The sequence below is a fragment of the Mesoplodon bidens genome (assembly GCF_964165515.1).
Source record: "Mesoplodon bidens genome assembly, chromosome: 8".
Classification (NCBI taxonomy): Eukaryota; Metazoa; Chordata; class Mammalia; order Artiodactyla; family Ziphiidae; genus Mesoplodon; species Mesoplodon bidens.
In genome coordinates this window covers 24240090-24255278 of record NC_138165.1, presented here as the reverse complement: position 1 = coordinate 24255278, position 15189 = coordinate 24240090, and the positions used below count along the sequence as shown (strand labels likewise).

Below are 15189 nucleotides of genomic sequence, written 5' to 3'. Positions count from 1 at the left end.
ACTTCCTCATTCCTCCATATCCCCAACAGTCCTAAAGTTGTCTACAATCTTCTTTTTACAAATGCAGGCAAATTCTGGACTGCTTCTTGCCTGTCTTATTGTTCCACACATGTATCTACCCAACTTACTCCTAAGAAAATTAGCGAGGATCTGGTGAACCATCTTTTAGAACTCATCATGACTTCTGAATAAAACTGGTATTCCTTAGATACAAGGCGAGGCTATTTTAAGATAACTCAGGACTTCCCTCGTGGTGCAGTGGTTGGGAATCCGCCTGCCAGTGCAGGGGACACGGGTTTGAGCCCTGGTCCGGGAAGATCCCACATGCTGCAGAGCAACTAAGCCCGTACACCACAGCTACTGAGCCTGCGTGCCACAGCTACTGAAGCCCATGCTTTGCAACAAAGAGAAGCCACCACAATAAGAAGCCCGCACACCACGTTGAAGAGAAGCCCTGGTTCGCCGCAACTAGAGAGAAAGCCCACGTGCAGCAATGAAGACTCAACGCAGCCAAAAATAAATAAATAAAATAAACTTAAAAAGCCCTTATTTCTGTCGGGAAAAAAATGTCCATTACTAAATACCACAAGAAACAATGGTGGTCTCTAAATGCTCTCAAAACCTTCCCAATGCCACAGAATGGGGTATTTCCACCTTGTTTACAAGTATTATCTGGTTGTTAATCAATCTGTTATTGCTCATAAGGATGCTACTAAAACTCTGCTAAATATATATATATATATATATATATATATATATATATATATATAAATATATATAAAAAGAGAGTGAAAAGGGAAGATTTAATTTATAAAACATAGTTTCTGTTTGTCTGTAGCTAAACAAAACATAGCATAGTCCAGGGCCTCCCTTATGTCTGCCTTGGACTACATTTTCACAGGTATCCTCAAGATGCAGCTCAGTACAGTGGTTTAGCTAGGATTTTGCCAGTGGGACAGGAAGGGTGTGTGTATGTGTGTCTGTGTGGTGTGAAAGGTGTGGAGGAAGCAGGACATGATTATCCACCCACCTGGTATCTGAGATGAGGACAGCATGGCCCCAGACATTTTAGTTGACTTTTTGGTAGCTTCTATTTCATGGCAGATCTTCTCTCCCTCCCTATGACAGCCAGGGTTTTCTTGCATATTGATGAAATGACCTGTAATAAGTTACTTCTCAGTACCTGTCCTCAATATGGAAATTTCCATTCTGAACATGTCAAGTGCAAGGAAGACCACTGTCCACCTCCTACCCCCAATCTTTGGTTTCTCAAAAGAATTTATAATTAAATGTGTGTGGCATTGTGGAGAAAAATTAGAGGTCTGTGTTTATCTTCAAATTACACCAGTAAGCTTATGCCAGCTACAATGACACCAGCCCAAAGAGAGAGAATGGAATTTAAGGGCCTTGTTTTTGTGCCTCATCTCAATGTCTTCTCTTATCTCTCTCATCCCACTCCTTATAAAGAGGGCTTGTCATCATTCTAGTCTGTCATCATTTACTATTAACTTATCAGTAAAAGTAGATAGAACCACTCCCAGAATAGACTTTTATCTGTCATTTGTGTCTACCCTTCATGACTCCCCACAACTAGTTTATCTGTCAACCTAAGGCCCAAATAATACCAAAGCCATGAATTCCTTATTTGCCAGAAACGAAGGAATGTCTAGTCATATGGACCCTCCCGGGCCCTTAGACTAATACCTAGCTCTTTCCAGTTACCTTCTTACCTTGGACACAGCCTCACAGGTTAACTGTCAACCAAATGCTCTGTCTCTATAGTTTATTATTCATAGTGTCAGTATTTATCGAGCATGAACATGCCAGGCACTGTTCCTGGTCCTGTAACTATAACAATAAAGACAAAGTCCTCTAAGGAGATCCTCATGGTGGGAGGAGGGCGTGACACAATACATATATAAATACTAAGATAATTTAAATAGTGATAACTGCTATGGAGAAAATAGAGGAGTGTGATAACATGCAGTATTATAAGCGTACTCCTTTGATACAACTTTAGAGGACCTTGAGGGCTACAGACATTTTAGATATCTCTAGAGAAGTAGGTAAATGCTTTGAACTGCCCTTTAGAGACAAGTCTTAAGGGAATAATACTGAGCTGTCCAGCATCTGAGAGACTCAGCCAACCTATGCAGCCTATGCTTTGAGGAAGCAAATCCTGGGACTCTTCTATAAGAGGAGCAGATCCTGGAATTTCCAGGGCTGGGAAGTGCTGACTAAATGACTTTTTTAAAAAGCAGCCACTGACAACAACCATGAGTCCTCTTAGGAGTTTCTGCCAAGATCAGTTGTAGGATGCTAACTCATGTTAATAGGCGGAACGATCAGGAGCCCTTGGATTTACAAGTCCCTGTTGATCTTAGGTCAATTCCTCTCTTCAAAATTTAAGCTCCTTTGAGAAAGAAGCTCTAAATTACAAAACATATAAGAGGAGATAGAGTACTTACATCATTTGGGAGAAAGAAGTACAGATTCTTGCCAGGAACCTGGGCCAATTTTTAGAGATTATAAACAGATTGATACCTGAAAGGATATGACCTAGGGAGACAGGTTACTCTCAATTTACAAAATTGACATTTCTATAGATTTGTAAGTGAGATGTGTATTGCAGCCTGTTTTCTCACTGACAGATTAGACCAGTGGTTCTCAAACTTTTTGACTTTGGGACCCTACACCTGATAACAACATCTTAACATAAATAACACTTTGGGGAAAAATAATTATATTTTCTAAAACAAAAATAGAAGAACGACATTGTTTTCATTTTTGCAAATTATGTCATGGCTTAGTAGAAGATAGTTGCATTATTGTATCTGTTTCTGCATTTGATCTGCTGCAATATGTTGTTTTGGTTGAAGTGTATGATGAAAATCTAGCCTCACAGAGCTATGTAAATGGAAAAGGGAGGACCTCATGAACTCCCTGAAAGGCTCTTGGGGCCCTCAGAATTCTCAGACCACACTTTAAGAATCACTGGATTAGCAGGGCATTGCAACAGAGAGGAGGAAACAAGTCTTCCAATGAACCAGTTGACAGCTTTTTGAAAGATAAGGAGTCTGAGTCATGACATGCTGGGAATCATAGTATTCTGGTAGTGCTTCTTCGAGAAGCACTGTAAACTTTGAGTTTTATGTATACACAGATCATCTGGGTTCCTTGTTAAAATTCAGATTCTGATTCAAAAGATCTGATGCAAGGCTACAGAACCTATAGTTCTAACAAGCTCCCAGGTGATGCCAATGGTGCTGATCCATGGACATCACTTTGAGTAGCAATGCTCTAGTAAATTATGATATACACATCACCAGAAAACCTATAGGAGAATGCACAAGTAAGCTTGCATGTGTGTGTGTTGTGTGAAGGAAGTGTAGGATAGGGATAGGTGGAGGAAAGAGAGAAGTATAAATAAATGCATGCTATCTACCAATACTTTTAAAAAAACTATTTAAAAGATGCTATTGTTTTTTATAAATCCTATACTATGACAAATTTTCACTACTACTTGTCAACCAGCAAAGCAAACTAAGGCATAATGTTGCTATGTTTGTTGAGGCAGAGGAGAATGGTATTAGATCTGAAAAAAAATAAGTTTTGCCCCTAATAATGTAAAGGATTGGGCAAGTTAATTGATGGACTATGTGTTAGTCTTAAGTCCATAGTATTAGCAGTAGAGCAACAGCATGAAATTATGCAATTTATATATGCTCAGCATGTAGAGAATTCAACAACTCATTTATAATTTCATGTGTAGAAATCATATTTTAAAAGGCTTTGCAGAGGATAGTACTGCAACAATACAAACTTTTCCTTACTTAACATGCAAAACAAACCATATTGGCTAAAATTATCAAACAGAATTTTGCAGTACGTGGGCCTCACTGTTGCGGCCTCTCCCGTTGCGGAGCACAGGCTCCGGACGTGCAGGCTCAGCAGCCATGGCTCACGGGCCTAGCCACTCCGCGGCATGTGGGATCTTCCCGGACCGGGGCACGAACCCGTGTCCCTTGCATTGGCAGGTGGACTCTCAACCACTGCACCACCAGGGAAGCCTATCAAACAGAATTTAAAACTTGCAGTAGAAGCATGAGATAGTTTATTTGGTTATTAAATGTTATTTCCCATTACTCTACAATCTTTCCTTAAACTTAACTTCAAGGACATTAATTTGTACCCAACTTTAGCCGCTTAACAACCTGACCACAAAATTTGGTCATTCCTTGGACCTACCTTACTTCTAAGATCTGAACTCTGAAATTTAAAAAATTTCTTGTCTAGCTTTTGGGGCTTACTGAAATGGATCTTCAACCTTATTGCAACCTCTGAGTCCTTGATCCCCCCCTTTTTAAAAAAATTTGATAAAATACACACAAAATTTACCATCTTAACCATTTTAAGTGTACATTTCAGTCATATTATAATAAATATATTCATAATGCTGTGCAACCATCACCACCATCCATCTCCATAACTCTTCTCATCTAGTAAACTAAAACTCTATACCCATTAAACTATAGCTGCCCATCCCCCTCATTTCCCTCATCTCAGCCCCTAGCAACCACAATTCTACCTTTTGTCTCCATGATTTTGACTACTCTAAGTACCTCATATAAGTGAAAACATACGGTGTTTGTCTTTTTGTGACAGGCTTATTTCACTTAGCGTAATGTCCTCAGGGTTCATCCACAGTATAGCATGTCAGAATTTCCTTCTTTTTAAGGCTGAAAAATATTCCACTGTATGTATATACCACATATTGTTTATCCATTCATCCATTGATGACACTTGGGTTGCCATTTTAGCTATTGTGAACAATGTTGCTATGACTATGGGTGTACAAATATCTCAAGACCTTGCTTTAGATTCTTTTGAGTATATACCCAGAAGTGCAATTGCTGGGTCATATGGTAATTCTATTTCTAATTTTTTGAGGAACACCATACTGTTTTCTACAGCAGCCATACCATTTTACATTCCTACTTACTGTGCACAAGGGTTCCATTTTCTCCGTATCAATGCCAACATTTGTTATTTTCCATTTTTCTTTGATAGTAGCTATTCTAGTGGGTGCTTGGTGGTATCTCATTGTAGTTTTGATTTGCATTTCCCTAATGATTAGCGATGTTGAGCATCTTTTCATGTGCTTGTTAGCCATTTGACTATCTTTTTCTGGAGAAATGTCTATTCAAGTCCTTTGGTCATTTTTAAATTGGGTTGTTTTTTGTTGTTGTTGAGTTTTAGGAGTACTCTATATGCCTGGATATTAATCCCTTATCAGATATATGATTTACAAATATTTTCTCTCATTCTGTGGATTGCCTTTTTACTCTGTTGATGGTTCTCTTATTGCACAAATTTTTAAAAATTTTCATGATGTCCAATTTATCTATTTTTTTCTTTTGTTGCCTGTGCCTTTGGTGTCATATTCAAGAAATCATTGCCAAATCCAATGGTCCTGCAAACTGTGCCCTGTTTTCTTCCAAGAGTTTTATAATTTTAGGTCTTACATTTAAGTCTTTAATCCACTTTGAGTTAATTTTTGTATACAGTGTTAAATAAGGGTCCAGCTTTTTTCTTTTGCATGTGGATAGCCAGTTTTCCCAGTATCATTTGCTGAAAAGACTGTCCTTTCTCCATTGAATGGTCTTAGCATTTTTGTCAAAAATTATTTTACAAAAAAATATTACTCAGCCATAAAAAAGCATGAAATATTGCCTTTTGTAGCAACATTGATGGACCTAGAGAATATTATACGTAGTGAAGTCAGACAAAGAAAGACAAATACTATATGATATCACTTATGTGTGGGATCTAAAAAACAATACAAATGAATCTACATACAAAACAGAAACAGACTCACATAGAAAACAAACTTATGGTTACCAAAGGGGAGAGGGAGGGAAGAAGGGACAAATTAGGAGTATGGGATTAACAGATACAAATTACTGAACATAAAACAGATAAGCAACAAGGATTTACTGTATAGCACATGGAATTATATTCAGTACCTTGTAATAACCTATAATGGAATATAATCTGAAAAAAACAATTGAATCACTTTGCCATACACCTGAAACTAACACAATATTGTAAATCAACTATCCCATACCAAAAAAAAAAGAGTAAAAAAAATATTTGGCCATATATGCAAGGGTTTATTTCTGGGCTCTCTATTCCATTCCATTGGTCTATTATGTCTATCTTTATGCCAGCACCACACAGTTTTGATTACTGTAGCTTTTGTAAGTTTTGAAATCAGAAAGTTCATATTTTTCTTTTTTTGACTTTCTCCACATCTTTAGTTCTTCGATCATCTTTTTTTTTTTTTTTTTGCATTACGCGGGCCTCTCACTGTTGTGGCCTCTCCCATTGCGGAGCACAGGCTCCGGACACGCAGGCCCAGCGGCCATGGCTCACGGGCCCAGCCACTCCACGGCACGTGGGATACTCCCGGACCGGGGCACGAACCCGCGTCCCCCGCATCGGCAGGCTGACTCCCAACCACTGCGCCATCAGGGAAGCCATCTTTGATCATCTTTAAGACAGTTGTTTAAAAGTCTTTGCCTAGTAGATTTGCCATCAGGTCTTTTTCAGGGGCAGATTCTGTTGATCTTTTTTTCCTTTTAATGAACCACATTTTCCTATTTCTTTGAATATTTTGTGATTTTTTTGTTGAAAACTGGACATTTGAATGTAATAATGTGGGATGGCTGGAAATCAGATTCTCCTCCTTCCCCAAGATTTGCGCTTTTTATTAATTGTTGTAGGTTGTCTCTGTGCCAAGGATCAACCTGATGTGTAAACATAAGGTCTTCTCAGGTCTTTTCTGAGTCCATGACTTCCCTTGGGCACAAGTGGTCACTGTCCTTACTCCTGCTCTGCACTTCTTTTATTCACATGTACTCCATATCATATACCATACCTTTCCCCTTTTCAAGCCCACAAGTCTCTCTTCAGGAGTATGCTTCAATCTTGTATTAGAATTCTATAACAAAACAACATACCAACTTCCCCCAATTCAACTTTTTCCTTGTCATCCCTAAGATAATCATACTAAAAATCAAAGCATGGGCTTTGGAATCAAAGATGACCTGAATTTGGATCCTGACTTTGCCACTTAATGGCTACATAATTTGGGGAACTGTTCAACTCCTCTGAGCCTTTTTACTCTGCATCTTGGAAACCAATCCCAATTTTGCATGGTTGTCATGAAAGTTAAATGACATAGTATATGAAGTCCCTAGGATAAGGAATGGCACTTATTTGATGCACATACCCTCTCCTCCTCCAACTGGTTCCCATCAAAGCCTACTGGTACGACTTTTGTAGACTTTTAAAAAAAATATTCATTGCCGCCATCCTAGACCGGACCCTTGCTGCCTCTCAGCAAAGCTACTACAGCAACCACTGACCGTTACTGGCTCCCGTCTATCCGACACTATTCTGGTATGAAACGTTCTGGGCTCTAGACCTTCAATGGCTGGCTGTGGTCAAATGAATAAACCCACACTTTTACATCTGACAAATTACATAATTTGGCCCCCGTTTACCTTTGCAGCCTTATCTTACACTATTTCCCTTCCATACCCAGGCAGCTCTTTGTTTCTCACGAACCTTACCGCATGCTTTCACTAGCTAAGATACCCTCTTATTCTGGCCTTTCTTCATTCCACCAGTTCAAGGTTTATATTAATTTGTAGAAAAATAACTCTTCTTCATGTGATTCCACCGTTAGAAAACTCTTTCTACTCCCCTGAGCATCTTAGTACTTCCTGCCACTCTTCTGGAACTCACCATTCTACTTTGAGTTTTAGTTATTTCCATACATGTCTAGTGTTTTCCATACATGTCTAGATGACAAGTTTTTCTTTAGTTCAAACATGCACTTCATACTCAAACCTGTATTTTGGGTTAATCCCAAAGGCATTAAAAATACCACATTCCTGCAATGAAGAAAGGTAACAACATGTTACAAAATATGAAGTATGCCTGGAAATCTGAAATACCTTTAGGTATACTAAATAAATACAGATGAATTAGCACTCTACCACTCTTGGGTGCTCTTGTCTCTTGGAGTTTTTAAACAGGCCAAACTTATCAACATGGAAAACTCATTTGGTCTTCAATGCAAAAACGTCTTTATTGGCCTCTGTTCAGAAACTAAGAAGTTAGTGAAAAGCATACACCATTGATATTTGCTTATAAGGCTGGTAGTACTTGCTGCAAAAATGGCATACAATAAACACTTCTGCTGTCAAATAGATGTATTCTAGTGATATACTTTTAATGTCAAGAAATTTGTTACTCCAAGTAAGGTAAAATCGCCTGTGGTTATACTTCTAAGTTATACTGATTTTCTAAAGAATTTTTTTTTCCTCAGTAACTTGGAAGCCAGGCAGCCACAGCACAATTTCCTTTTCATTCTTAGGGGATTTCCTCAGCTAAGGGCATGTCTTATAAGAAACCTGTTCCAGAATCAATGTTTCAGGCCTCTTTAAACACCAAACCAGCAGTAAGAGCAGGTTTTTTGTGTTTGGCCTAAAATGAACTTGTAACAGAGGACTGGTTAATCTAAGTATTTCCCTAGGACTTAAAAAATTTCATATGATCTTACAGTATGGACTTTGTGTTAATTGTACAGTACTTCTTCGTAAATTGTAGTAAGATATGTATTTTCTTTTAACCAATTCAGTGGCATTCAGTACATTCACAATGTTGTACAACCATCACCAGAACACCGGTTACCCCAAGAGGACCTCCCACACCTATTAAGCAGTTACTTCCCAATCTCTACTCCCAGTAGCCTTTAGTAACCACTAATCTACGGTCTCTATGGATTTTTTTTTTTTTTGGTGGCACTGTGTAGCTTGTGGGATTTTAGTTTCCCAACCAGGGATTGAACCTGGGTCCTCGGTGGTGAGAGCGCAGAGTCCTAACCACTGGACCACCAAGGAATTCCCCTGTCTCTACAGATTTGCGTATTCTGAATATTTCATGTAAATATTCAGCCTTTTGTGCTTGGCTTCTTTAACTTAGCCAAGTGAAAGCACTTTCACTTTCATGTTTTCAAGGTTCACTCATGTTGTAACGCTCCTCAGTACCTCATTCTTTTCTATGGCTGAATAATATTCCATTATATGGATATACCACATTTTATCATCAGTTTATCCAAACATCAATTTGGTTGTCTCTACCTTTTGGCTATTGTGAATAGTGCTGCTATGAACATCTGTATATAGTTTTTGTCTGAATGCCTGTAATTCTTTTGGGTACATACCAAGCTGTGGAACTGCTGGGTCATATAATACATGTAATATTTCTTTACATTGCTAAATTCAAATACTGAGTAGTACTATTTAAGAAGATAGTGAAGGTTCCAGGAAATTATGTAACATAGACTAGGTGATTAACCAACCAGAAAGTGGTAGTAGCTCTCTCTAGCTCTTTAGTGTTTTTGACACTTTATAGAGAGTGGGAAGGATACAGATAAGTTAGTGATCCTCAAATAATGTGCACAAAAATTACCTGAGAAACCTTTTTAAAAATGCAGATCGCTGAGTTTCAAGGCCAAAGACTCTAATTCAGTAGGTCTGGAGCCTAGGGATTTGTACTTTAGACATCCTGGGTGATTCTGATGGAGATGGGTCTTCCCACTGCACTTTGACAAACCCTTGTAGCTGATGGCTTTTAACTGAAATCAAATTAGGTAGAAGGGATTAAAGGAATAAAATGACGTTTTCCAACTGTCATCCTAACCTTTTATAGAAACCCTGAAACTGTGATGACAAATAATGTAATGGTACAATATATTTGCTAGGGGGAAAACTCAGTCTTTCTATAGTAGCACCCCTTTCTTCATTTTAATAGGCAAAATTTGACCAATAAGCAACACGTAGTATTAGAAACAGAATACTATTGAACCAATTGTCATTCCCAAGACTCCAATTATAAACATTTGTTGGTATCAAAGATAAGCAATGCTTTAGCAACTTTGGGCTTTAAGTTTAAATTCAGTTTACTTTTTGATATTTGGTTTTTAATGAGAGCCTTGTTTAAGCAAGAAACTAGCTGCTAGTTAGATCGAGTTTCTTCTTAGAAGACAGATAAGATTCACTACAGACACACAACTGCTTAACGTGAGACCTACTGAAAAGTAAAAATCACCTCCCTAATCCCAACACCCATTTAATAAGGCTTCAATTCCTAAAAACCCAACATGATTTATTTTTAGATCCAGCTGTGTTAAGACCAGCCAGGTTAGTCCTGGAAGGTGATTCTGCTTCCAAGTATTGTAATTCACGTTAGCCCTTAAAAACACAAAACCATCTTGAGCAATTAATATCTTGATTTAATTAATATTTCATAGAAGCTCAAAGCACTCAAACATTTCCCCTTTACATGAATAAACAAAAGCCCTATAATTTACAATGTTCAGAACACTATATAAAAGAATTCCCATAAAAATTACATTAGGATCTTTTCCATCACCAGGGCAACTGCAGTAGTTTCCTCTGACTTGTACAGCCTCTGCCTGAATACATGTTCTTCTTTGTGATGATCTAAATTTAAATTAGGTAAGTACAAATCACAGCAAAAATTAAAGTTTTCATCTTTAATAACTTTGGAAATAACGTACATTTTCATGACACCAATGCTACAGTTTTTGGAGTCACAGTAAGATACACAGAATTACATCCGTAATTAAGATGAGTGCCAACATTTCAAGCAGTAATTTGTTACATGGCAAACAAAATCAAGAAAGCAACCATCAAACAAAAGAGACCCATAGCTTCAGACAAGGCAAATCCCAGGATAGCATATGAGAACAGCTGCTGTTTCAGCGAAGGGTTTCTAAAAGAGACAACACATATCATTGTTACTTTGAAATATTATTTGAATTTTAACATGGTTGGTAAATGTTAAAGAACCAGATTACTAGCGTGAGAATCTTTGTAAATTGTAAAGTACTGGAACAGTGTTTTGCCTAGATCTCTTTTGGTTCTGCCTTTGACATTCCTTTCTCCTCATTCCTAATCATATGGGGAAGGGGAGGCACTGTCTCTCTATATCAATATAAATGGTTAGTCTTCATCCATTTTGAGGGATTCTGACATTCTTCTTATCCCCGTGAAAAAGTATGTTCTATACGTTTTAAGATTTGCTAGTTTAAAAATAATGTCTTAAATAATAAAATGGAAGCTGATATTTTTAAAGCATGAGCTCTCTTAATTATATTCCCACTACAACTTAAAAATTAAAGAGTGCAGACTCTGAAGTCAAAGTGAGTTAAAAATTATTTTCTGACACTGGCTTTGACTTTGGGCAAGCCGTATAACCTCTGTGTCTCTAGTCCTTCACAGGTAAACCAGTGTTTCTCCAAGGCGTGTTGGGAGCAGTCAGATAACTGCATGCAAAGACCTCAAAATATAATGCAAGACACAGACAGGCACTTAATACAAAGTAGCTATGATGATTTCACTAGTTTTCTAAGTTTCCAATTATTGCAAGCATGTTTTAAACTAGTTTATTCGGCAACAGGAATTACCTGGCGTAACCAATGATGAGGCTGCCAAAGACTGTGCCAATTCCAGCACCGGAACCAGCTACTCCTACTGTTGCAGCACCTGCACCTATAAATTTGGCCGCAGTATCAATGTCTCTGCTGACTGCACTGGTCTGGAACTCCCTCTGGATTAACTGAGACACACCATTCTGGGCCCCATTAAATACCGTAGAGCTCTAGAGAACAGGAAATAAAGGCAAAGGTCAAATCAGCAATCACAGTTAGCTATTTTAATTACCGTACTGTCAAAATGATAACCACTTCTCTATTTTTGTAGCTGAGTTTGAATAGGTGGTGTGGCACACCAGAAAAATCTGGGGCTTAGAATAATTCCCATCTTGCAGAATAGGAACAGCAATATCTATACCGCATAAGGTTTTTGAAAATTAAGAAATAGTGTACGTGCATATGCTTTTTATTTTAAATTTATTTATTTTTGGTTGCATTGGGTCTTCATTGCTGCGCACGGGCTTTCTCTAGTTGCGGCAAGCAGGCACTACTCTTCGTTGCAGTGAGCGGGCTTCTCACTGCAGTAGCTTCTCTTGTTGCAGAGCACGGGCTCTAGGTGCGCGGGCTTCAGTAGTTGTGGCATGTGGGCTCAGTAGTTATGGCTCGCAGGCTCTAGAGCGCAGGCTCAGTAGTTGTGGTGCACGGGCTTAGTTGCTCCACGGCATGTGGGATCTTCCTGGACCACAGCTCGAACCTGTGTCCCCTGCATTGGCAGGCGGATTCTTAACCACTGCGCCACCAGGGAAGCCCTGCATATGCTTTTTAATAGAGTAGGCTGTTCAGTAACTGTTGCTATCATAATCTTAAATACAGGCAACTCAAAACCATATACTTGGGGCTTCCCTGGTGGTGCAGTGATTGAGAGTCCGCCTGCCGATGCAGGGGACACAGGTTCGTGCCCTGGTCCGGGAAGATCCCACATGCCGTGGAGCGGCTGTGCCCGTGAGCCATGGCCGCTGAGCCTACGCGTCCGGAGCCTGTGCTCCGCGACGGGAGAGGCCACAGCAGTGAGAGGCCCGCGTACCGCAAAAAAAAACCCCCAAAACAAAAAAAAACCATATACTTAAGTATATATACTGACTATATTTCTTAGCCAATTCAGGTGGATAAGTTTTGGATACAGGAGTTTCTTTCATTAGCTCATTCTCTGCAAATTTTTTGGATGAAAGGGTGGAAAGGACTCCCTCAGACCACTCATTAATGAGGTTTTTCCCCTTTACTTTAATCGAAACCATAAGGCTTATTTGGTAGTGTTACTTAATTTCTATTATTACTACATTTACCTCTCCAGTCCTAGCCTCTGGTCGAGATAACACTGTTGCAGAAATTGGTCTGTATGCAACTCTGGATCCAGCTCGGATCTGTTAATGAAAAAAGATTCCATGTATTAAGTAAAAATACAGATAAAGCTTCAATGACCCTTCTTGCAGCATGAATTCTATAAAGGCAAGCTGCAAAAATGAGTAAGAAAACTTATGACTTTTCTCTATTGATTCTTATCTTGTCTGTTTGGTCATTTTTCAAGGCACAAAGCAATTTTAATTAAGTTGTTAATGCAATTTTAAAGCTTGCTTCATAATGTATTTGTGATATTCTGAACAAAACTTCTAAGAACAATTAGTTAAAAAGAATAAGTATTGCTTTTAAAATTTCAATTATTGTAGCGCCACAATTCAGATCAGAAAACCAGCAATAAAGACCCCACATTCTTTGGTTAAGTTTAAGTGGATCAACAAGTAGGTACAACAGCACTATAAACAGCGTGTCATTTTAAATAGCCCATTAGTTAACATGAGCTCCCGCTACTTCTAGGATATTCCTATATGTCCATTAATCATAGAATTAAAAAGCAGTTTAAGTAATTCCACATCAGTGGAAGAACAATCGTTGAAATACTCTGACCATAAGGACACGTTCCAGTCCACCTTCTCCGCCCTTGAGTGTGCACTAAATTAAGGTCACAGAAAATCCCTTCAGAACCAAGACTTGATTCTCTAAGACAAACCCCCGAGATCTTCACTTCACCAAAAGTGTCCAAAATGGTTTTGGAAGTAACATCCCAGAAGCAGGAGGAGAGATTTTCGGGTCCTGCACCAGCCGCCTCCGCCCACACAGGGTGAGGCAAAGTCCCTCCCTCTGCAGCAGCGAGACTGACCTACAGATCAGCAAGTGAGAGTGCAGCCGCGACGCTAGGCCTCGGAGGCCCCCTCCACCCTCCACTGCACCCCAACCCTCGCGTGGCCGCGATCCAACAGGGTGTCGGAGGAGGTGGGGTGGGGGGCCGCTCCGGAACGAGGGGCAAGGAGGGTTTGACCTACACCGAGCTGGGCCAGACAGCTAGGCCTCGGCGGCTCTCCACCCCCCGAGTGCAGGGGAGGAGCGGAGTGAGAAGCCCCAGGAAGAGGAGGAAAGGGAGAAAAGGTCACAGAGGTTAAGGGGCTAGGGAGAGCTGTCCCGAGAGGGCGGTGTGTCCTGCCCCGAGGTGACCCGTTCAACAACGTGGACGCCCGGGCCAAGTGGTAGGGGCCTCGAGCCCCCGGCCCAGCCTGGGCTACGCACCAGAGCTGGGGTGCAGGCGAGCTTGGCGCAGGCGAACATCTTGCACTCTTCGGGGCGGCGCGGCTGGAGGACTTGGGTGACAAGCGACTAGGGCTCCTCTCCCGCTTCCTCTCTGCGGAGGCAAAGAGACTTAAGGTCAAGTGCCCTCCGAGGGCCCGTCCTTCCACCCAGGTCCCGCGGGCTCCCGTGCACGCGGTCAGCTCGGGTCCCGCGCCAAGCGAGGCGACAGTAGAATGAATGGATCCCTCCTGGGCGCGGTTCCACTTCGGCCAGGTCCGGCTCCCGCGCCCTCCGCTTACCTTCCCGGGAGGTGGCGGCGGCCGAGTCAGCAGAGGTCGAAGAAATGGGGCTGGGCGCGCAGGCGCGATCGGGCTCTTATCCGCGCCGGGGCACCCGGATGCAGAAGGCGGGGAATCGGGTACAGCTGGGAAGACGCTCAAGGTCACTGTGTAACAACTTTATTGGTAACCAGTCGGGAAAGGCAGCGACGGCCGCCCAGAGACGGACTGAGGAGCAGAGGGTGGCGGAGAGACAAAAAGAAGAAATAAAGACCAGCCCAGGCAGAGAGAACCGAACAAGTTGTTTCGCCTTTGATCTAGGCTGGTCGGAGGATAGTGGGACTTTGTCTTTCAGTTGATGAGATTTGGCCTTTTATCAGTTGCTAGGTCTCTTTCATAGAGGAGCTCCCTTCCTGGTCATTCTCCTCTGTGAAATGGGACTCTGTGTGGGGAAACCGTTCATTCTCTGCTTGGCAGAAGCAATTAGGGTTCCCAGCAAAGTGAAAATACATTTCTTTAAAGGAATATGGAAAAGGTTCCAGAGTCTGGAATAATCTTTTGGGTGAAAGTGGGCCTGACCTACTGGGACAAAGGAATAAGCAAATGAATAGATCTAAGAGCTTCATGACTTGGGCACAAAATTGCCTCTTGGTAACGTGAGGCAGGTCGGTTTTTCTCCCAGCCCCATGGTTGGGAGAATTAAGGGATTGTAAATGTTTTTTCATGTAGGGCCAGGGACTAAAGAAAGTCTGAGTATTTTCA

The 15189-nt window shown here is 40.7% G+C and overlaps 1 protein-coding gene across 1 annotated transcript; it reads right to left on the bottom strand.

Moving 5' to 3' along the window:
- Nucleotides 1-10615: 10615 nt before the first annotated feature.
- ATP5MC3 (ATP synthase membrane subunit c locus 3) lies at nt 10616-14555 on the bottom strand. Its single transcript, XM_081243066.1, has 5 exons — nt 14449-14555; nt 14150-14261; nt 12874-12951; nt 11564-11757; nt 10616-10869 (listed from the first exon to the last, which is right to left on the bottom strand). Exons 2-5 carry the CDS (start codon nt 14186-14188, stop codon nt 10755-10757), a joined length of 426 nt encoding a protein of 141 aa, XP_081099192.1. The 5' UTR covers nt 14189-14261; nt 14449-14555; the 3' UTR covers nt 10616-10754.
- Nucleotides 14556-15189: the final 634 nt, after the last annotated feature.